At 49.3% G+C, this 23,422-nt stretch overlaps 1 protein-coding gene across 7 annotated transcripts in view; it reads left to right on the forward strand.

Moving 5' to 3' along the window:
• The first annotated feature begins 212 nt into the window (after positions 1–212).
• serac1 (serine active site containing 1) overlaps positions 213–23,422 on the forward strand; it is a 435,627-nt gene continuing 412,417 nt past the window's right edge. For 6 of the 7 annotated variants that reach the window (XR_005942391.1, XM_041182871.1, XM_041182869.1 and 3 more), the window contains exons 1-3: positions 213–351; positions 5,862–5,898; positions 12,884–13,020. Coding sequence is in view for 5 of the 7 variants with exons in the window: in XM_041182871.1 (XP_041038805.1) it covers positions 261–351; positions 5,862–5,898; positions 12,884–13,020 (265 nt within the window). In the remaining 2 variants the exon portion in view is untranslated. The remainder of the gene's footprint in view (positions 352–5,861; positions 5,899–12,883; positions 13,021–23,422) is intronic. The other variant, XM_041182874.1, reaches the window with a different exon arrangement.

Below are 23,422 nucleotides of genomic sequence, written 5' to 3' on the forward strand. Positions count from 1 at the left end.
GTTTAGCTAGGAAGGGAATGATTTCTTCTTGGAGGCTCCTTAATTTAAGGTATTTCAACCACCAACTCGCACCTTGTGGGCTTTTCTCTCTCTAGCTCGTCACTGACAACTTTTCCAGCGACAATTTGAATTCCGCGCCTCCGTACTCGGATTAATCCTACATGCTTGCGCCATTGCGGGTGTACGGCGTTACGTTGCTACAGCTTGCGTCTGTGAGGAAGCTGTGGAGCAGATAGCAAGATCCACGGACAGACTTGTCCATGTCGTTGACGGCTCGTTGGATCTGCTCCTCCAGGGCTCTGGCTTGGGCAGGCCCTGCTGCCAAAGGTTATAATCGTTCGAGGCGCGTCAGTAAGAGACTTTCTCTTTGTTTGCTGCTTTTAAATGGACCTGCTTGGGGATTTTATACTAAATGATAATGAATATAAAGTGTAGGCTTGATACATACGTGACATTTAATTCGGAAAGGTTCGATACTTAAAAATTAAATCAGGCAAATGTGATGTTTAAATTGTGGCAGGATGTAAATGTGACACTTGAAGGAAATAAGCGTTATTGGCAAGGCTTCTAAGTGTTGCACCAATAAGCTGCGTTTATGTGGCATTATATTTAATAAAATGTGCTAAGATGCTTCAAGGAATCATAAAAACATGGTTATCGCACAGACTGAGGCAAGTCGGCCTGTAATGTCTGTGCTGGCTCTCTGGGAGAGAAACTGACCCGGTGTATGTCAGCCATGACTCAGGTGGTAGCGCCACTACCACACTTGCTTCTAAATCACTAGATTCCGGTTCACGTCCTATTCCAGGACTTCAGCACAAAAAGCAAGGCTAATACAACATTCCAGCACTATTGCAGGTACTGTCTTTCAGATTGAGATGTCAAACGGAGGCCCTATCTGCCTGATTGTATAAATGCAAAAGATTTCATGGCTCAATTTTGAGGACGAGCAGGGGAGTTATCCCCAGTGGTCTGGCCAATACGGTATTTATCAACATTGCAATACAAACATCTAGTTATTATTACATTAAGTTTGTTAAAATCCTGCTAGGGACAGTTAACATTTAAAGAAAAATCTGAACACCTTGTTTTAACTACGCCACAAGAGTTCACGGTTTAAACAAAAGCAAGCTTGATTTTATATCAATGAATTAAACAAAACATGCAGTCTCAACTATGTTTGTTTTGCACTGTTTTACTCTCTACTTCGCCCAAGCTTTTTCCTTTTGAGACACGTCAAACTTCTGTAGAGACTACCCATAAATATGTCACTGTCCTTTGGAAACTACTTTAATTCCCTACTGTTCCAGCTATTCTGAGAGGTAAGACTTCATTTACTACCTCTTGAATGTGGATACTTCAGTCCATTGCCTTCTCAATACTTCCAAGCTAATCTGCTGGTGCTTTCTTTTGCCATAAGACTATGTGAGGACCACTGTAGATTTTTCCTCTAACTTCAAACTAGGCAATCTTCCAGCTTCTTTTCCCTCATGAAATCCAAACTGAGATTAAGCCCCACCTGCATTTCAGGGGATGAATGATGAAGTTCGCTTTTTCTCTGCTTACAGTGTGGACCTACTAGCTGTCATTTACTTTGGCTATCTTCTCTTAATGAGCTGCGAACTACACACACCAGCGGAGAGGTCCATGCTGCACTTAACTCTCTTAGATAAATTGAAACCAGAGAACTTGCTGAAGCTCACCCACCTCCATGACAATGTAGCATGTTCTGGGATGTCCTCAAACAGACCTTTAGGTTAAGTATCCCTCATTTGACTGAATTTCACTCAGTAGTGGGGTTGTGGGATCAATTGAGGGAAGGTGTGATAAATTAAAGGAGAGGACGAAGCAAGAGATCAGGGTAGCAGTAAGGGTAATGTTAATCAGACTGCAGCAGGAAGGGACTGAGCGTACAAACTTAAGACCATGCCAGCTGATAAGGCTAGAGGTTGCAAAAAATAGTAAAAAGATCAAACTAAAGGTTCTGTATCTGAATGTACGTAGCATTCGTAATAAAATAGATGAATTGTCAGCTCGAGTAGAAATAAATGTGTGTGATCTGATAGCAATTACAGAGACATGGCTGCAAAATGATAAAGCCTGGGAACTGAATATTCAAGGGTATATGACATTTAGGAAGGATGGGAAGCTAGGAAGAGGTGGAGGTATAGTATTGTTAATTAAGGATGATGTTAGTACACTAGAGAGAGATAACCTTAGTTCTAAAGAACAAGATGTAGAATCTGTTTGGATAGAGATAAGAAATAGCAAAGGTAAGAAGTTACTTGTGGGGGTAGTTTATCAGCTCTCTAACAGTAACCACACTGTAGGGCGGAGCATACAGGAAGAAACTGAACCCCCTGGGCTTGTGAGAAAGTTCTAGTGATAATCATGGGTGATTTTAATATACCAGTAAATTGGATGAATCAGATTGGAAAAGATAACCTGGAAGATGAGTTCATAGAGACTTTGAGTTGCTTTCTTAGAGCAGCAAGTTCTAGTTCCAACCAGAGAACAGGCTATTTTAGATCTAGTAATGTGCAATGATTGAGGATTAATTAATGATCTCAGTGAAGGCATCCTAGATAGCATTGATTATAACAACTGAATTTTGCATTTAGTTTGAGGGAGAAGAGAGTTGGTCTGAGACTGGTCTTTTGAACTTAAATAAGGGCAATTATTAGGGTATAAAGATGGAGCTGGCTAAAATATCAGTAGCGATGCAGTGGCAGACATTTAAAGAGTTATTTCATAATACTCAGCAAATATACATTCCAATCAGAAAAAAAGACCCCGGAAGGACGCACCATTGTGGCTAACTAAGGAAGTCAAAGATAATATCATATTGAAAAAGGAAGTGTACAATTCTGCGAAGATTAGTGGCAGGTGAGAAGATTGGACAGTATATTAAAAACAGCAAAGAGTGACTGAAAAAAAGGATGGGGGAAAGTAGAGTATGAAAGAAAGCTAGCTAGAAATATAAAAATGGATAGTAAGAGTGTGTATAGATATTTTAAAAGGAAAAGAGTAACTAAAGTGAGTGTTAGTCCTCTAGAGAGAGAGCCTGGGAAATTAATAATGGAAATAAGGGAATGGTGGATGAATTCTTAAACAAGGGTGTCATATTTGCCATTTTCCAATCCTCTGGTACCTCTTCCGTATCTGGGGAAGGCTGGAAGATAGCCCTTCCACTATCTCCACCCTCATTAACTAGCTTGAATTTTTAAGGAGGTATCATGGGAGGGTTGATGAGAATAGCTCATTTGATGCAATCAATATGGATTTTAACAAAGCTTTTGTCAAGACCCCACATCATCAGAAATGTTATCCATATGGATTTTACAAAAGTGTTTGACAACTACCAAAAGGCTGGTTAACAAAACGGAGGGCCATGATATAGAGGGGTAGTCAATGTCAGATTGGATTAAGTACAGAAAACACCAAGTCATGGTAAATGGGTGTTTTTAAAACTAGAGTATGGCAGATGGAATTTAATGCAGAGAAGTGTGAGGTGATGCACTTTGAAAAACTATTTCATTTCCTCCCCCTCTGCCACTCTTTCATGGGATGTGGCTTAAGCCAGCTTTTGTTGCCCATCCCTAATTGCCCTTGAGATGGTGCTGAGTCACCTTGTTGAACCACTGCAGTAAATGTCGTGTAGTTACATCTACAGTGTAGTTTGGGAGGGAGTTACAGGATTTTGACTCAGCAACAGTGAAGGAATGGTGATATAGTTCAAAGTTTGATGCTTTGTGGATTAGAAGGGAACAACAAATGATGGTGTTCCCATGCATCTGCTGCCCTTGTCCTAGATGGTGGGAGGTGCTGTCGAAGGAGCCTTGGTGAGTTGGCACAGTTCTAAAGAGTATGCAGGGACAGAGGGACCTATTCGGAAAGTAATTAGTAATACTGATCTGTTCTGATGAAAGGTTATTGACCTGAAATATTAACTCTGCATTGACCACATTTTTCCAGCCCTCTGTAAACATAGGCATGAGATGGCAGACAGCTGGAGAAATGCAAATATCACATCTTTTATTCAGAAGGTGGTGTAAGGATAAGCCTAGCAACTATAGACTAGTCAATTTAACCTCCATGGTGGAGAAGCTTTTGGAAATGATAATTCGGGACAAAATTAACAATTAGTTGGGCAAATGCAGATTAATTGAGGAAAGTCAGCACAGATATGTCATGGGGAAATCATGTTTAACTAACCTGCTTGAGTTTATTTAATGAGGTAACAGAGAGGGTTGGTGAGGGCGATGCGACTGACACATGGACTTGCAAATGGCATTTTATAAAGTGCCACATAACAGGATTGTGAGCAAAGTCAGAGAACACAAGAAGTAGGAGCAAGAGTAGACCATATGGCCTGTCGAGCCAGCCGCCATTCAAGATGAGAATGGCTGATCTTGGGCTTCATCTCCACCTTCCCGCCCAGATATCCTTTGATTCCCTGAGAGACCTAAAATCTGTCCATCCCACCCTTAATTGTTTTCAAAGATGGTGCATCTACAACCCACTGGGGTAGAGAATTCCAAAAATGCCCATTAATTGAAGTAATTTTGCCTTATCTCAGCCTTAAATAATTGGACCCTTATCCTGAGACTGTGTCCCCATATTTTAGATTCCCCGACCAATGGAAACAATCCCTCAGTGCCTACCCTGTCAAGCCCCTTAGAATCCTTTATATTTCAATGAAGTTGCCTCCTATTCCTCTAAAGCCCATTGAATGTGGGCCCAATTTACTCAACCTCTCCATCATCCCAGGAACCAATTCAGTGAATCATTGCTGTGCCAGTCCCAGTGCAAGAAATGAAAGGGTCAGTAGCAGCGTGGATATGAAATTGACTGAGTGACAGGAAATAGAGTGTATTGGTGAATGGTTGTTTTTCAGACTGGAGGAAGGTTTACATTGAGGTTCGCCAGAATCGGTGTTAGGACCACTGCTTTTCTTGATATTAGACTTTGGTGTACAGGGCACAATTTCAAAATTTGTGTGTGACAAAAAACATGGAAGTAGTGTGAACTTGTGGATAGTGTTGAAGTACAGAAGGCCACAGTGGAAAAGTGGCAGATTAAATTTAATTTAGGAGCATAGAGTACAAAGGCAAGTTATGATAACCTGTATAAGACACTGGTTCAACTGGAGTAATGTGTCAAGTTCTGGGCACTTTAGGAAGGTTGTGAAGACATCAGGGAGAGTGCACTCAGGAGAATGGTTCCAGGGATGAGGAACTTGAGCTATGTGGATAGTTTGGAGAAGGTGGAGCTGTTCTGCTTGGAGAAGAGAAGGTTAAGAGGAGTTTTGATTGAGGTGTTCAAAATCATCAAGGGCCTGGGCAGAATAGATAGGGAGAAAATGCTCCTGTTGGAAGAACCAGAGGAGACTGATTTAAGGTGATTGACAAAGGAAGCAATGATTGACAAAGGAAGCAATGGTGACATGAGGACAAACATTTTTACAAGTGGTTAGGATCTGGAATGCACTGCTGGAGAGTGTGGTGGAGGCACGTTCAATCGAGGCCTTCAAAAAAGAATTGGATAATTATCTGAAGAGAGCACATTTGCAGTATTACAGAAAAAAAGCAAGGGTTTGGAACTAGGTGAGTTGTTCTTGCAGGGAGCCAACATGGACAAGATGGGCCAAATGGCTCCTTCTATGCCATAACCATTCTATGATTCTATAAGAAGGTAAGTTGGTCCTATGTTAGCAAACTGTTCGCCTCACTGATACCAGATTTATCCTCTTCACAACATAGATTTTTGTTATAGATTGTGCTTATCTGCTTAATTCTTGACCTGATGACAGTACCCCTCTCCTGAATTTAACATTCTAAAATTCTTTCATCTTTTGGCAGGAAAAATTGGAAAATATGCTGGACCAGTTATTGTGGGGTAAGTTTTTGAGTGGTCATTTAACCATGTTTGAATAGTTTTTTATTAATTCTTGGGATATAAATATTGCTAGTAACGCTGGCATTTATTGCCCATCCCTGATTACCCTTGAGAATGTGGTGCTGAGCTGCCTTCTCGAACTGTTGCAATCCATGTGGTATAGGTACTCCCAAAATGCTGTTAGGGAGGGAGTTCCTGGATTTTGACCAAGTGACAGTGAAGAACTGGTGATATATTTCCAAGGCAGGGTAGGAGGGGACCATGCAGGCGGTGATATTCCCATGCACCTGCTGTCTTTGTCCTTCTAGGTGGTAGAAGTTGCAGGTTTGCAAGGTGCTGTCAAAAGAGCCTTGGCGAGGTGCTGTACTGCATCTTGTAGATGTTTAAGGTGGTGGATGGAATGCCAATTAAGCAATTGTTTTGTTTCGGATGGTGTTGAGCTTCTGAGTGTTGTTAGTGTTACTGTGCTGGATAGATTTTTCAGGCCTGAACTTCTGCAGAGTGGCAATCAGAGTTGTGGGGGCTGGGGGTGTCCCACTGGAGTTTTGAGGGGGTGGGAGAGTTCTGTGGACGGTTTCGGGAGAGGTGGGGGGATCCGTGGAGGGGGTCGGGACTTTTGTAGTGGGGGGGAGACTAATTGGGGGTCCCATGAGGGTTGGGAGAGGTCAGTACATCAGGTACCTAGAAGCTAGAAGTCTAACTTTAAAAAGTTTAATCCTTATAATTTTTTCTGGGTAACTATTCCTTTAAGACAGTCGGAACCATCCAAAGTTTGCAATTTAAATCATATTTTCTGATGGATCCCAGTGCAGGGCAATTGCCCATCAGTAGTTTGAACTTCCTAGGCAATTACCGTGCAATCCTTACCTATGTAAGGGGTTGGGGAGGGTTGGGGGGGGGGGGGTTTCCCCAAAGCATCTTTGGGGTACTCTGCCCTGGAGCTCAGAAGTTATGGACCTTGATCTGTCAGGGAATCAAGGAGTAATGGGGAATGGGTGGGGAAGTGGAATTGAAGCCCAAGATCAGCCATGATCATGTTGAATGATGGAGCAGGCTCGATGGCCCATATGTTTTACTCCTGCTACTATTTCTTGCGTTCTCTAACATTGCTCTAAAGTTATATGGCACTTCATCAAATGTCTTTTTTAAGTTCTGTACACCACATCAGCCGCATCACCCTCATCAGCCAGGTACGTGGGAGAGTATTTCATCACATTTCCTTATTTGTGCCTGGCAGATGGTGGATAGGCTTTGGGGAGTCAGGAGTTGTATTATTTGCCACAGAATTCCCAGCCTCTGACCTGTTGTTGTAGCTACAGTGTTTATATGGCTGGTCCAGATCTGGTCACTGATAACCCACAGGATGTTGATGGTGGGGGAATTTAGCGATAGTAATACTGTTGAATGTCAAGGGGAAATGGTTAAATTGTTTTCTTTTTGGAAATGGCCATTGTGGCACAAATGTTCCTTAGCAACCTAAGCCTGAATGTTGTTCGGGTCTTGTTGCACATTGGCACAGACTGCATTAGTATCTGAGGAGTTTGAAATGGTACTGAGCAATGTGCAATCACCAATGAGCATCCCCATTTCTGATCTTACGTTGGAGGGAAGGTCATCAATGAAGTAGCTGATGGTGGTTTGGTCTAGGATGTTAACCTGAGGAACTCCAGCAGTGATGTCCAGGGTTAAAACGATTGGCTTCCAACAGCCACAACCATCTTCCTTTGTACTAGATACGACTCCAGCCAGTGGAGAGTTTTCTCCCTGGTTCCCATTGACTTCAGTTGTGCTCGGGCTCCTTGGTGCCATTGCATCAAATGCTGTCTTGATGCCAAGGGCTGCCACTCTCAGCTCAAGTCTGGAATTCAGTTCTTTTGTTAATGTTTGGAGCAAGACTGTGGTGAGCCCTGGGATTGAGTGGCCCAGCTGTAACCAAAGCTCATCATCAGTGAGCAGGTTTTTGCTAAGTGCTGCTTGATTGCACTGTCGACAACAGCTTCCAGCACTTTGCTGATGATTGAGAATAGACTGATGGTATGGTAATTGGTCAGATTAGATTTGTCCTGCTTTGGTCAGGACATATATTTTCCACATTGTCAGTTAGATGCCACTGTTGTAGCTGTACTGGAGTGTATATAAATGTAAGGGAAGGGTAACATCTCTCTCAGATGGGCTCGCTGCACTCTTTGGAGTGGGTCATTCTGTATTGGTCCTCACTTTCACCGAGCTCTCACCTGTGGCTCTAAGTAGTTGTTAGCATGCGACAGTGACCGCAGCCCGGTAAACCGCATTGATGGGTGGGCCAAACCAGGTGAGGGTAGCTGTTGGGACTCCTACCCTGGTCACTTAGGATTTGTCTATCCTGGCATGTGAAGATTGATTCTGGCACACTGGCCAACCTCAGGTCCTACGATCTTGAAGGCAGGTCAGCACCATGTTGTGGAATACGTAGGGCTTGACAAGAGACCCACTGTCACCCACTGAATCTGGATCTATCTCCAGCCATCTAGACCCATCTTGCCACTGGACCAAGATAGGTCAAGACATGAGGGTGAGGCTAGTGGTGCACAACTCTCCCTCACCATTGGCACATGGAATGTCTGTGTACACAACTGCACAGCCAAGAGACCTCAAAGAAGAACTGCTCTCTTCACTAGAGAGCTGGCTAGGTACAAAGTCCAGAATGCTACTTCAGCGAGACACCTAACTGAAGAGGGTCGGCTCAAGGAAATAGGTGCAGCCTTTGGAGTAGCCATGGTAAAGAAAAATGGTGTGAAGCTGGCATGGTCTTTGCTGTCATGAACCAACTCGTCAGTGAGCAGACATGCCTTCCCAAAGTTATTAACTCATCTCCACTCCTTGGTTGCCACCTTGCCAGAGCCAGACAAGCTAATCATTCCTGGCAACTTCAGCACAAGAGGTGGTGGAGATCACCAGGCATGTGGAGGGGTCATCAGCAAAAACTGGGTTGGCAGTTGTAACAGCAGCGATCTCTTCTTGTTGAAGATGTGTGCTGAGCATAAGCGCTTAATCATCAAAACATTTTCAGTTTCCCTAATCACAGCAAGACATTTCGGATGCCCCCCTGTTCTGTGCACTGGCATCTAATCAACTCTGGCATCATCAGCCAAAGGGCCAAGCAGAATGTGCATGTAACGAAAGCCATGTGTGATGCTGACTGCTGTACTGACCACTGTCTTATCAGTTCAAAGCCTATCCACTCCTTGGTTGCCACCTTGCCAGAGCCAGACAAGCTAATCATTCTTGGCAACTTCAGCACAAGAGGTGGTGGAGATCACCAGGCATGTGGAGGGGTCATTAGCAAAAATTGGGTTGGCAGTTGTAACAGCAGTGATCAAGACCTATCCCCTTAGATTTCCACATGGTATGGAAATACAGAAATGTCTCAATGGCTCAAGGCTGAAACAGGCAGTCATGAAGGAATCTCTTTTAGAGAAACTTAAGTGGCCTGAGTACAATGAAAATGGTCACTTAGTGCATTGAGGATGACTGGGCAGCCTTCAGGGATATAGTATGCTCCACTGCTCTAGAGGCCCTTGGCTCTAACTCTTTTAAGTGTCAAGATTGGTCCGTTGAAAACAAGGAGGTAATCCAGAAATGACTGGAAGGGAAACTTTGCCTCAACAAGGATTACCTCAATGACAAGTCAGCATTATCCAAGCACGATGCCGACCGAAACATTCCCTGGACTGTCCAATACAAGCTCGGAGAGATGCAAGACACTTGGCTGAATCAGAAAGCAGGCAAACGTCAGTCATATGCAGACCACCAAGACTAGAATAGGTTCTGTGACGCTCTGAAATATGTCTACTGGCCCTAGTCTACTGGTTCATCACCAATACTCGGTACCAACGGGTCAATATTGCTCATAGAAAAATCCCAAATTCTAGAAAGATGGGCAGAGCACTTTAACCAAATCCCTAATAAGCCTTCATCCATGAACAAAGGAGCAATTAAAAGACTGCATACTGTTGATGGCAACAGCTTTCTTGATGGCCCTCCCACGCAGTTAGGAACTACAAATGTAATCAAACTCCTGTCTGATGGTAAAGCTCCAGGACCTAATGTTATCCCACCTGAGACCTACAAGGCTGGAGGTCAATGCCTAGTCAAAAAAACTGACGGAACTCTCAGCTTTTATGGGACTAAGGAACCATCTGGCAAAGATACAAAAATTCCTCCATTGTCCACCTGTACGAACAGAAAGGAACTCGGCAATCTTGCAACAATTATAGAGGAATCTCATTCCTCTCCGTTGCTGGCCATACCTTTTCCAGAATCTGCTGCTAGAGAGTAGGTGCGGTTTCAGAAAAGGCCAAGGAAGCACTGATATGTGTTCGCAGTTCAACAGCTCCAGGAGAGATGCCAAGAATGGACCTCTACATCACGTTTGTTGATCTGACCAAGGCATTTGACACAGTCAGCTATGAGTGACTTTGGAAGGCAATGGAGAAATTTGGCTGGCCTGAGAAATTCTTCAGAATGGTTCGACAGTTCCACAACAGCATGCTTTACTAATGGAGTTACTAATGGAGTTAAACAGATTAGCGTGCTAGTGCCATGCCACTTCTGCATGTTTTTCTCCACCATGCTCTCCAGTGCCTTCCATGATGGTGACCCTGGCATCGAAATCAGATATCACATCGATGGGAAGCTGCTCAATCTGAGATGATTCCAGGCAACTTACAGCCAAGGGCATAGTTCACAATTTCCTGTTTGCTGAAGACTATGCTCTAGCTGCTGGCTGGGTGCTGGACATGCAGTATTGCACGGACTTATTCTCCAATGCACGTGACAACTTCACCCTTACATCAGCACAAGGAAAACTGAAGTAATGTACCAACCTACTCCAGGAAAGCCCTATCTCGAGCCCAAGGTTTCAGTCCATGACCAGAACTTGTCAGCAGTGGATAAATTCACTTATCTCAGCAGCACACTCTCTTCAGCTGTGTAACTCTTTTGAGTACAAACACGTTTCCATCTGTTTTTTCAGATGAAGTTACATTGTTTCATGGTTTGCCATTGTGAGATTTGAACTCTTGATCTTGGGGTTACAAGCCCAGTACTATAACCACTTGGCTATTTAGGCCAGGCTCTTCAGCTGTGTATGTTGACGACAAGCCACATGCAAGAATCACCAAAGCAAGTGTAGTCTTCAGCAGACTTCAAACATCAGTCTGGGAGTGAAGAGAATTAAATCTGCCAGTTAAAACTGAAAGCCTGTAGAGCAATCGTCCTGCCCACTCTGTTCTACACATGCAAGACTTGGCCTGTGTACAAGTGACATACCAAGAAGCTCACCGCTTTCACTTGAGCTGCCTTTGGAAGTTTCTGAAGATCAGATGGCGGGGCAAAATACCAGACACTGAGGTGCTCACCTGAGCTGGCATGCCAAGCATCCACACCATATTGAAACCGTCACAATTGAGTTCGGGTGGTCATTTTACCAGAATGCCTGACACTTGTTTACTAAAGTGCATCATCTTTTGAGAGGTTGAGTTTGGGATGCACCCTTGTGGTGATCAAAGGCATTGCCAAAAGGACACTGAAGGCTCACTTAGGGATTTTGAGAACTGGGAGAAGCTTGCCAGATTTGCTGCTGATGATGCAACCAAATAAAGGCCTCCTTCGAAAGTAAGCAGATATCAGAGGCAGAAAGAAAATGCAACAAAAGGAAACCCAGACCCAGCAACTCATCCGAAACTCAATTGTTTGTGGTACACTGTCCTATTTGCTGCAGAACCTCCAGGTTGCAGATCGGCCTTTAGCAAACACCCACTGATTAAGAAGAGCTGTACTGGAATAGTTTGGCGAAGGGCAAAGCTAGGTTTGGTGTACAAGTCCTCAGTGCTGCAGCCAGGATGTTGTCAGGGCCCATAGCCTTTACAGTAGCCATTGCATTCAGCCTTTACTTGATATCACGTGGGGTGGATTGAATTGTTTGAAGACTGGCATCTGTGATGGTGGGGACCTCAGAAGGAGATCAAGATGGATCATCCGTTCAGCACTTCTGTTTAAGATGGTTGCGAGTGTTTCAGCCTTGTCTTTTGTATTAACTTGCTGGCTCCGCCATCATTGAAGATAGGAATTTTTTGGAGTCTCCTCCTCTAGTTAGTTGTTTAATTGTCCACTAGCGTTCATGACTGGATGTGGTAGGGCTGCAGATCTTTGATCTGATGCACTTCGTTCTGTCTATAGCATGCTGCTTCTGCTGTTTAACATGCATGTCATCCTGTGTTGCAGTTTCATCAGGTTGCCACCTTATTTTTAGCTTTAGCTGGTGCTGTTCTTGGCATGCCCTTCTACACTTATCATGGATCAAAGATTGACCCCTGGCTTGGTGGTAATGGTGGAGTGAGGAATATTCCAGACCATGAGGTTACAAATTGTTGTTGAACACAATTCTGGTGTTGCTAATTGCCCACATTGCCTCATGGATGTCCAGTTTTGACCTGCTAGGTCTGTTTTGAATAAATTTATCTGCGACAGGTAGATTGGTGAGGACAAGTTCAAGAGGGTTTCCCCTCTTGTTTGTTCTCTTGTCACTTCCTGCAGGCCCAGTCTAGAAGATTTGTCCATCAGGATTGTGCCAGTGTGCTCAGGAGTGATGCTACAAAGCCATTATGGTGATGGACATTCAAGTCCACCACCCTTTGTACATTCTATGCCCTGCTATCCTCAAAATTTTAAAGTTACTTTTCCATGTATTGGGATCATATTGAAGTATATGGTTGCTCAAGTCTGCAATGATTTATTTGGCCCTGGCTCTTCAAGCACTGAAGAACCACCTTAGTTTGTTGCATTTTCAAGAACATAAATGAAATTACAGAAAGGTAACATGTAGGTACAGAAAGTCATTACAATTGATTGGACGATTGATGTAAACCTTGAAAAGAGCAATCTTGAACACTTGTTTTTACAGTATATTGAAGTGAATCAATCTGTCTTTTCTTGCCTATGATAGCGGCTGCATATTTATTACCTATGAAATCCTGGCACTGGGAGAAAACGTGACTCTTGACACACAGGCTGTAGAACAAGAGAAACTGAATTCATATATCTATGTGTACACCATTCCACTAGAACAGCAAGGATTGGAGGGTGAGTCCTACCATTTACATTAAGATCACGCTTCTGTTTTTAAAGGTGGAGTCCTATGCAACATCTGTGTACTTCCCACCAGAAGTGAGTGCGTACATCTTGGACACCATTTCCGATTCTCGTGTAGCAAGTAATGGCTAAAAGATGGGTACTGCAGGAATGTTTACCCACCATAAACTGTCAGCTTGCCATTAGTGGCATGGCTCGATATTTTCCAGGTGTAAACCTACAAAACGGACTGGAAAAGAAGACCCAGCCCTATTAAGCATTAGTCCAGACATTCACACATCATTGACCCCTATGCATATCATTTTTGGGGACAGGTGAACTTAGCCAATTCATGGAAAACTCTGGGGAAATCCCTCTTTGTCTATATAATGAAATTAAGTAAAGCTCTAGGAGCCCACAATGGTCCCTAGGTCCTGAAACTTGCATCTTACAATTGCAAGTTGAAGTGCCCTCTTCACAAGGGCTGCCGACTCTGGTTGGACATATTCTGGGAGATGTTGGCATAGGTGGTGTCACTGAAAGCCGGTGGCATGTCAAGAGCAGATTCTAGGTTTTTAAGTTGGCTGTACGAAGAGGGATACATAAATACAGTTCCTGCAATACCACCTCTTATTGCTGTCGAATAATTGGTGGGGGAGAGATACTGGAAACATCAGTAGCAAGAAAATCTCAATCCCAAGCCATATTTAATAAAGCCCTTTGGCAAGCCTTGGCTGCACTGTGAATTCGGCCCACTTTCAATACAGTTGCAGCTGTGAACCCACAATTGACACAGACAGAGACATTGCAAATTGGAATCCGGATACTCCAATGGAACTGGAATCAGAACACCGTTTAACCATTCAACATACCATTCCAGCACAGGCTGCCACCCCTGATGAATTTCAGGCCTTTAAATATTTGAAATATGAAATTTAAAAATCTAGCAACAATTTACTGCATGTAGGAATGAGACTTAAAAGTTTAAATTGTTCCATTTCTACTTTAGCAATATGATGTCGCAAAAAGGGTATTTATGTTCTAAGTAATGGCTGTACCTTCTGCGAGTTTAATGAGCAGTTAATGTGTAAATCTAGAATGTTCTTAAAGTTAACAGGGAAGTTGAGAGTGAGGTACTGTTTGTGCAAGACAAACAGCAAAGTGGAACAAATTTCCCACCAAGTTCTGATGATTAGCAACTCATGACGCTTTTTTGGCTGAACTTGCTGGCTGATTTGTGCATTAGTAATGGCATGCGGCATGAACTCATCATTATTTGTCCAGCGAGGTGTGTGGGGGGGAGCTGTCTGTGTGTGTGTGTGTGGGTGGGGGAGTTGCTGTGTGTGTGTTGGGGGGGGGTGCAGTGTGTGTGTGAGGGGGGCTTTGTGCGTGTGGGTGGGGGCATTGCTGTGTGGGGGGGGTGCTGAGTATGTGTGAGGGGGGCTGTTTGTGTGTGTGGTGGGGTGCTGTGTGTGTGGGGGGGGTGGTGCAGTGTGTGTCTGTGCCTGTCTGTGTGTGTGTGGGTGGGGTGCTGTGTGTGTGTGTGTGGGGGGTGGTGCTGTGTGTGTGTGGGGGGTGCTGTGTGTGTGGGGGGTGGGGGAGTGCAGTGTGTGTCTGTGCCTGTCTGTGTGTGTATGTGGGTTGGGTGCTGTGTGTGTGGGTGGCGGAGGGCTGTGTGTGTGGGAGGGGTGCTGTGAGTGTGCGACAGGGGTGTTGTGGGTGGGGGTGTCTGTGTGTGGGTGGGGGTGTCTGTGTGTGCGGGGGGGTGTGTGTTTGTGTGGAGGGGTGTGTGTTTGTGTGGGGGGGGTGCTGTGTGTGTGTAGGGGGGTGCACTGTGTGTGTGTAGGGGGGGCGCTGTGTGTGTGTGGGGGAGGGAGTGTGTTTGTGTGTGTGGGGGAGAGGAAGTGTGTGTGCGTGTGTGTGTGTAGGGGAGGGAGTGCGTGTGTGTGTGTAGGGGAGGGAGTGCGTGTGTGTGTGTAGGGGAGGGAGTGCGTGTGTGTGTGTAGGGGAGGGAGTGCGTGTGTGTGTGTAGGGGAGGGAGTGCGTGTGTGTGTGTGTTGGGGAGTGTGTGCGTGTGTGTGTGTTGGGGAGGGAGTGTGTGTGTGTGTGTATTGGGGAGGGAGTGTGTGTGTGTGTGTTGGGGAGGGAGTGTATGTGTGTGTTAGGGCGGGAGTATGTGTGTGTGTTGGGGAGGGAGTGTGTGTCTGTGTTGGGGAGGGAGTGTGTGTCTGTGTTGGGGAGGGAGTGTTTGTGTGTGTTGGGGAGAGAGTGTGTGCGTGTGTTGGGGAGGGAGTGTGTGTGTGTGTTGGGGAGGAGTGTGTGTGTGTGTTGGGGAGGAAGTGTGTGTGTGTGTGTTGGGGAGGGAGTGTGTGTGTGTGTTGGGGAGGGAGTGTGTGTGTGTGTTGGGGAGGGAGTGTGTGTGTGTGTTGGGGAGGGAGTGTGTGTGTGTGTTGGGGAGGAAGTGTGTGTGTGTGTTGGGGAGGGAGTGAGTGTGTGTGTTGGGGAGGGAGTGAGTGTGTGTGTTGGGGAGGGAGTGTGTGTGTGTGTTGGGGAGGGAGTGTGTGTGTGTGTTGGGGAGGGAGTGTGTGTGTGTGTTGGGGAGGGAGTGTGTGTGTGTGTTGGGGAGGGAGTGTGTGTGTGTGTTGGGGAGGGAGTGTGTGTGTGTGTTGGGGAGGCAGTGTGTGTGTGTGTTGGGGAGGCAGTGTGTGTGTGTGTTGGGGAGGCAGTGTGTGTGTGTGTTGGGGAGGGAGGCTGTGAGTGTGTGTGTTGCGGAGGGAGGCTGTGTGTGTGTGTGTGTGTGTGTGTGTGTTGGGGAGGGAGTGTGTGTGTGTGTTGGGGAGGGAGTGTGTGTGTGTGTTGGGGAGGGAGTGTGTGTGTGTGTTGGGGAGGGAGTGTGTGTGTGTGTTGGGGAGGGAGTGTGTGTGTGTGTTGGGGAGGGAGTGTGTGTGTGTGTTGGGGAGGGAGTGTGTGTGTGTGTTGGGGAGGGAGTGTGTGTGTGTGTTGGGGAGGCAGTGTGTGTGTGTGTTGGGGAGGCAGTGTGTGTGTGTGTTGGGGAGACAGTGTGTGTGTGTGTTGGGGAGGCAGTGTGTGTGTGTGTGTTGCGGAGGGAGGCTGTGTGTGTGTGTGTGTGTGTGTGTGTTGGGGCGGGAGGCGGTGTGTGTGTGTGTGTGTTGGAGTGAGGCGGTGAGTGTGTGTGTGTGTGTGTTGGGGAGGGAGTTTGTGTGTGTGTGTGTGTTGGGGAGGGAGTGTGTGTGTGTGTGTTGGGGAGGGAGTGTGTGTGTGTGTGTTGGGGAGGGAGTGTGTGTGTGTGTGTTGGGGAGGGAGTGTGTGTGTGTGTGTTGGGGAGGGAGTGTGTGTGTGTGTGTTGGGGAGGGAGTATGTGTGTGTGTGTGTTGGGGGGGGGGTGTGTGTGTGTGTGTGTGTTGGGGTGGGTGTGTGTGTGTGTGTGTGTGTGTTGGGGAGGGAGTGTGTGTGTGTGTGTTGGGGAGGGAGTGTGTGTGTGTGTGTTGGGGAGGGAGTGCGTGTGTGTGTGTTGGGGAGGGAGTGTGTGTGTGTGTTGGGGAGGGAGTGTGTGTGTGTGTGTTGGGGAGGGAGTGTGTGTGTGTGTGTTGGGGAGGGAGTGTGTGTGTGTGTGTTGGGGAGGGAGTGTGTGTGTGTGTGTTGGGGAGGGAGTGTGTCTGTGTGTGTTGGGGAGGGAGTGTGTCTGTGTGTGTGTGTGTGTTGGGGAGGGAGTGTGTCTGTGTGTGTGTGTGTGTTGGGGAGGGAGTGTGTGTGTGTCTTGGGGAGGGAGTGTGTGTGTGTGTGTGTTGGGGAGGCAGTGTGTGTATGTGTTGGGGAGGGAGTGTGTGTGTGTGTTGGGGAGGGAGTGTGTGTGTGTGTTGGGGAGGGAGTGTGTGTATGTGTGTGTGTGTTGGGGAGGGAGTGTGTGTATGTGTGTGTGTGTTGGGGAGGGAGTGCGTGCGTGTGTGTGTGTTGGGGAGGGAGTGCGTGCGTGTGTGTGTGTTGGGGAGGGAGTGCGTGCGTGTGTGTGTGTTGGGGAGGGAGTGCGTGCGTGTGTGTGTGTTGGGGAGGGAGTGCGTGCGTGTGTGTGTGTTGGGGAGGGAGTGCGTGCGTGTGTGTGTGTGTTGGGGAGGGAGTGCGTGCGTGTGTGTGTGTGTTGGGGAGGGAGTGCGTGCGTGTGTGTGTGTTGGGGAGGGAGTGCGTGCGTGTGTGTGTGTGTTGGGGAGGGAGTGCGTGCGTGTGTGTGTGTTGGGGAGGGACTGCGTGCGTGTGTGTGTGTTGGGGAGGGAGTGCGTGCGTGTGTGTGTGTTGGGGAGGGAGTGCGTGCGTGTGTGTGTGTTGGGGAGGGAGTGCGTGCGTGTGTGTGTGTTGGGGAGGGAGTGCGTGCGTGTGTGTGTGTTGGGGAGGGAGTGCGTGCGTGTGTGTGTGTTGGGGAGGGAGTGTGTGTGTGTTGGGAGGGAGTGTGTGTGTGTGTGTGTGTGTTGGGAGGGAGTGTGTATGTGTGTGTGTTGGGGAGGGAGTGTGTGTGTGTGTGTGTTGGGGAGGGAGTGTGTGTGTGTGTGTGTTGGGGAAGGAGTGTGTGTGTGTGTTGGGGAAGGAGTGTGTGTGTGTGTTGGGGAAGGAGTGTGTGTGTGTGTTGGGGAGGGAGTGTGTGTGTGTGTGTTGGGGAGGGAGTGTGTGTGTGTGTGTGTGTGTGTGTGTTGGGGAGGAAGTGTGTATGTGTATGTGTGTGTGTTGGGGAGGGAATGTGTGTGCGTGTGTGTGTGTTGGGGAGGGAGTGTGTGTGCGTGTGTGTGTGTTGGGGAGGGAGTGTGTATGTGTGTGTGTGTGTGTGTTGGGGAGGGAGTGTGTGTGTGTGTGTTGGGGAGGGATGTGTGTGTGTGTGTTGGGGAGGGAGTGTGTGTATGTGTGTGTGTTGGGGAGGGAGTGCGCGTGTGTGTGTGTGTTGGGGAGGGAGTGCGTGTGTTGGGGAGGGAGTGCGTGTGTTGGGGAGGGAGTGCGTGTGTTGGGGAGGGAGTGCGTGTGTGTGTGTGTTGGGGAGGGAGTGCGTGTGTGTGTGTGTTGGGGAGGGAGTGCGTGTGTGTGTGTGTTGGGGAGGGAGTGCGTGTGTGTGTGTGTTGGGGAGGGAGTGTGTGTGTGTGTTGGGGAAGGAGTGCGTGTGTGTGTGTGTTGGGGAGGGAGTGTGTGTGTGTGTGTGTGTGTGTGTTGGGGAGGGAGTGTGTGTGTGTGTGTGTGTGTGTTGGGGAGGGAGTGTGTGTGTGTGTGTGTGTGTGTGTGTGTTGGGGAGGGAGTGTGTGTGTGTGTTGGGGAAGGAGTGCGTGTGTGTGTGTGTTGGGGAGGGAGTGCGTGTGTGTGTGTGTTGGGGAGGGAGTGCGTGTGTGTGTGTGTTGGGGAGGGAGCGCGTGTGTGTGTGTGTTGGGGAGGGAGTGCGTGTGTGTGTGTTGGGGAGGGAGTGTGTGTGTGTGTGTGTGTGTGTGTGTTGGGGAGGGAGTGTGTGTGTGTGTGTTGGGGAGGGAGGGAGTGTGTGTGTGTGTTGGGGAAGGAGTGTGTGTGTGTGTGTTGGGGAGGGAGTGTGTGTGTGTGTTGGGGAGGGAGTGTGTGTGTGTGTTGGGGAGGGAGTGTGTGTGTGTGTGTTGGGGAGGGAGTGTGTGTGTGTGTGTTGGGGAGGGAGTGTGTGTGTGTGTGTTGGGGAGGGAGTGCGTGTGTGTGTGTTGGGGAGGGAGTGTGTGTGTGTGTTGGGGAGGGAGTGTGTGTGTGTGTGTTGGGGAGGGAGTGTGTGTGTGTGTGTTGGGGAAGGAGTGTGTGTGTGTGTGTTGGGGAGGGAGTGTGTGTGTGTGTGTTGGGGAGGGAGTGTGTGTGTGTGTGTTGGGGAGGGAGTGTGTCTGTGTGTGTGTGTGTGTTGGGGAGGGAGTGTGTCTGTGTGTGTGTGTGTGTTGGGGAGGGAGTGTGTGTGTGTCTTGGGGAGGGAGTGTGTGTGTGTGTGTGTTGGGGAGGCAGTGTGTGTATGTGTTGGGGAGGGAGTGTGTGTGTGTGTTGGGGAGGGAGTGTGTGTGTGTGTTGGGGAGGGAGTGTGTGTATGTGTGTGTGTGTTGGGGAGGGAGTGTGTGTATGTGTGTGTGTGTTGGGGAGGGAGTGCGTGCTTGTGTGTGTGTTGGGGAGGGAGTGCGTGCGTGTGTGTGTGTTGGGGAGGGAGTGCGTGCGTGTGTGTGTGTTGGGGAGGGAGTGCGTGCGTGTGTGTGTGTTGGGGAGGGAGTGCGTGCGTGTGTGTGTGTTGGGGAGGGAGTGCGTGCGTGTGTGTGTGTTGGGGAGGGAGTGCGTGCGTGTGTGTGTGTGTTGGGGAGGGAGTGCGTGCGTGTGTGTGTGTTGGGGAGGGAGTGCGTGCGTGTGTGTGTGTGTTGGGGAGGGAGTGCGTGCGTGTGTGTGTGTTGGGGAGGGACTGCGTGCGTGTGTGTGTGTTGGGGAGGGAGTGCGTGCGTGTGTGTGTGTTGGGGAGGGAGTGCGTGCGTGTGTGTGTGTTGGGGAGGGAGTGCGTGCGTGTGTGTGTGTTGGGGAGGGAGTGCGTGCGTGTGTGTGTGTTGGGGAGGGAGTGCGTGCGTGTGTGTGTGTTGGGGAGGGAGTGTGTGTGTGTTGGGAGGGAGTGTGTGTGTGTGTGTGTGTGTTGGGAGGGAGTGTGTATGTGTGTGTGTTGGGGAGGGAGTGTGTGTGTGTGTGTGTTGGGGAGGGAGTGTGTGTGTGTGTGTGTTGGGGAAGGAGTGTGTGTGTGTGTTGGGGAAGGAGTGTGTGTGTGTGTTGGGGAAGGAGTGTGTGTGTGTGTTGGGGAGGGAGTGTGTGTGTGTGTGTTGGGGAGGGAGTGTGTGTGTGTGTGTGTGTGTGTGTGTTGGGGAGGAAGTGTGTATGTGTATGTGTGTGTGTTGGGGAGGGAATGTGTGTGCGTGTGTGTGTGTTGGGGAGGGAGTGTGTGTGCGTGTGTGTGTGTTGGGGAGGGAGTGTGTATGTGTGTGTGTGTGTGTGTTGGGGAGGGAGTGTGTGTGTGTGTGTTGGGGAGGGATGTGTGTGTGTGTGTTGGGGAGGGAGTGTGTGTATGTGTGTGTGTTGGGGAGGGAGTGCGCGTGTGTGTGTGTGTTGGGGAGGGAGTGCGTGTGTTGGGGAGGGAGTGCGTGTGTTGGGGAGGGAGTGTGTGTGTTGGGGAGGGAGTGCGTGTGTGTGTGTGTTGGGGAGGGAGTGCGTGTGTGTGTGTGTTGGGGAGGGAGTGCGTGTGTGTGTGTGTTGGGGAGGGAGTGCGTGTGTGTGTGTGTTGGGGAGGGAGTGTGTGTGTGTGTTGGGGAGGGAGTGCGTGTGTGTGTGTGTTGGGGAGGGAGTGTGTGTGTGTGTGTGTGTGTGTGTTGGGGAGGGAGTGTGTGTGTGTGTGTGTGTGTGTTGGGGAGGGAGTGTGTGTGTGTGTGTGTGTGTGTGTGTGTTGGGGAGGGAGTGTGTGTGTGTGTTGGGGAAGGAGTGCGTGTGTGTGTGTGTTGGGGAGGGAGTGCGTGTGTGTGTGTGTTGGGGAGGGAGTGCGTGTGTGTGTGTGTTGGGGAGGGAGCGCGTGTGTGTGTGTGTTGGGGAGGGAGTGCGTGTGTGTGTGTTGGGGAGGGAGTGTGTGTGTGTGTGTGTGTGTGTGTTGGGGAGGGAGTGTGTGTGTGTGTGTTGGGGAGGGAGGGAGTGTGTGTGTGTGTTGGGGAAGGAGTGTGTGTGTGTGTGTTGGGGAGGGAGTGTGTGTGTGTGTTGGGGAGGGAGTGTGTGTGTGTGTTGGGGAGGGAGTGTGTGTGTGTGTGTTGGGGAGGGAGTGTGTGTATGTGTGTTGGGGAGGGAGTGTGTGTGTGTGTTGGGGAGGGAGTGTGTGTGTGTGTGTTGGGGAGGGAGTGTGTGTGTGTGTGTTGGGGAGGGAGTGGGTGTGTGTGTTGGGGAGGGAGTGTGTGTGTGTGTTGGGGAGGGAGTGTGTGTGTGTGTTGGGGAGGGAGTGTGTGTGTGTGTTGGGGAGGGAGTGTGTTTGTGTGTTGGGGAGGGAGTGTGTGTGTGTGTTGGGGAGGGAGTGTGTGTGTTTGTTGGGGAGGGAGTGTGTGTGTGTGTTGGGGAGGGAGTGTGTGTGTGTGTTGGGGAGGGAGTGTGTGTGTGTGTTGGGGAGGGAGTGTGTGTGTGTGTTGGGGAGGGAGTGTGTGTGTGTTGGGGAGGGAGTGTGTGTGTGCGTTGGGGAGGGAGTGTGTGTGTGCGTTGGGGAGGGAGTGTGTGTGTGCGTTGGGGAGGGAGTGTGTGTGTGCGTTGGGGAGGGAGTGTGTGTGTGCGTTGGGGAGGGAGTGTGTGTGTGCGTTGGGGAGGGAGTGTGTGTGTGCGTTGGGGAGGGAGTGTGTGTGTGCGTTGGGGAGGGAGTGTGTGTGTGCGTTGGGGAGGGAGTGTGTGTGTGCGTTGGGGAGGGAGTGTGTGTGTGCGTTGGGGAGGGAGTGTGTGTGTGCGTTGGGGAGGGAGTGTGTGTGTGCGTTGGGGAGGGAGTGTGTGTGTGCGTTGGGGAGGTAGTGTGTGTGTGTGTGTGTGTGTTGGGGAGGGAGTGTGTGTGTGTGTGTGTGTGTGTTGGGGAGGGAGTGTGTGTGTGTGTGTTGGGGAGGGAGTGTGTGTGTGTGTGTTGGGGAGGGAGTGTGTGTGTGTGTGTTGGGGAGGGAGTGTGTGTGTGTGTGTTGGGGAGGGAGTGTGTGTGTGTGTGTGTGTTGGGGAGGGAGTGTGTGTGTGTGTTGGGGGGGGAGTGTGTGTGTGTGTGTGTGTGTGTGTGTGTGTTGGGGAGGGAGTGTGTGTGTGTGTTGGGGAGGGAGTGTGTGTGTGTGTTGGGGAGGGAGTGTGTGTGTGTGTTGGGGAGGGAGTGTGTGTGTGTGTTGGGGAGGGAGTGTGTGTGTGTGTTGGGGAGGGAGTGTGTGTGTGTGTTGGGGAGGCAGTGTGTGTGTGTGTGTGTGTGTTGGGGAGGGAGGCAGTGAGTGTGTGTGTGTGTGTGTTGGGGAGGGAGGCGGTGTGTGTGTGTGTGTTGGGGAGGGAGGCGGTGTGTGTGTGTGTGTGTGTGTTGGGGAGGGAGTGTGTGTGTGTGTGTGTGTGTTGGGGAGGGAGTGTGTGTTTCTGTGTGTGTTGGGGAGGGAGTGTGTGTGTGTGTGTGTGTTGGGGAGGGAGTGTGTGTGTGTGTGTGTGTGTTGGGGAGGGAGGGAGTGTGTGTGTGTGTTGGGGAGGGAGTGTGTGTGTGTGTGTGTGTGTGTTGGGGAGGGAGTGTGTGTGTGTATGTGTGTGTGTTGGGGAGGGAGTGTGTGTGTGTGTTGGGGAGGGAATGTGTGTGCGTGTGTGTGTGTGTGTTGGGGAGGGAGCGTGTGTGTGTGTGTGTGTTGGGGAGGGAGTGTGTATGTGTGTGTGTGTGTGTGTGTTGGGGAGGGAATGTGTGTTTGTGTGTGTGTGTGTGTTGGGGAGGGAATGTGTGTGTGTGTGTTGGGGAGGGAATGTGTGTGTGTGTGTGTTGGGGAGGGAGTGTGTGTGTGTGTGTGTGTTGGGGAGGGAGTGTGTGTGTGTGTGTGTGTCTGTGTTGGGGAGGGAGTGTGTGTGTGTGTGTTGGGGAGGGGGTGTGTGTGTGTGTGTGTTGGGGAGGGAGTGTGTGTGTGTGTTGGGGAGGGAGTGTGTGTGTGTGTTGGGGAGGGAGTGTGTGTGTGTGTGTTGGGGAGGGAGTGTGTGTGTGTGTTGGGGAGGGAGTGTGTGTGTGTGTTGGGGAGGGAGTGTGTGTGTGTGTGGGGGAGGGAGTGTGTGTGTGTTGGGAGGGAGTGTATGTGTGTTGGGGAGGGAGTGCGTATGTGTGTTGGGGAGGGAGTGCGTGTGTGTGTTGGGGAGGGAGTGCGTGTGTGTGTTGGGGGGGGAGTGCGTGTGTGTGTTGGGGAGGCAGTGTGTGTGTGTGTGTGTGTTGGGGAGGGAGGCAGTGTGTGTGTGTGTGTGTGTTGGGGAGGGAGGCGGTGTGTGTGTGTGTGTGTGTTGGGGAGGGAGGCGGTGAGTGTGTGTGTATGTGTTGGGGAGGGAGTGTGTGTGTGTGTGTGTGTGTGTGTGTGTGTGTGTGTGTGTGTTGGGGAGGGAGTGTGTGTGTGTGTGTGTTGGGGAGGGAGTGTGTGTGTGTGTGTGTGTTGGGGAGGGAGTGTGTGTGTGTGTGTGTGTGTGTGTGTTGGGGAGGGAGTGTGTGTGTGTGTGTTGGGGAGGGAGTGTGTGTGTGTGTGTGTTGGGGAGGGAGTGTGTGTGTGTGTTGGGGAGGGAGTGTGTGTGTGTGTGTTGGGGAGGGAGTGTGTGTGTGTGTGTTGGGGAGGGAGTGTGTGTGTGTGTGTGTTGGGGAGGGAGTGTGTGTGTGTGTGTGTGTTGGGGAGGGAGTGTGTGTGTGTGT

This window comes from Carcharodon carcharias, chromosome 2 (assembly GCF_017639515.1).
Source record: "Carcharodon carcharias isolate sCarCar2 chromosome 2, sCarCar2.pri, whole genome shotgun sequence".
Taxonomy (NCBI): domain Eukaryota; kingdom Metazoa; phylum Chordata; class Chondrichthyes; order Lamniformes; family Lamnidae; genus Carcharodon; species Carcharodon carcharias.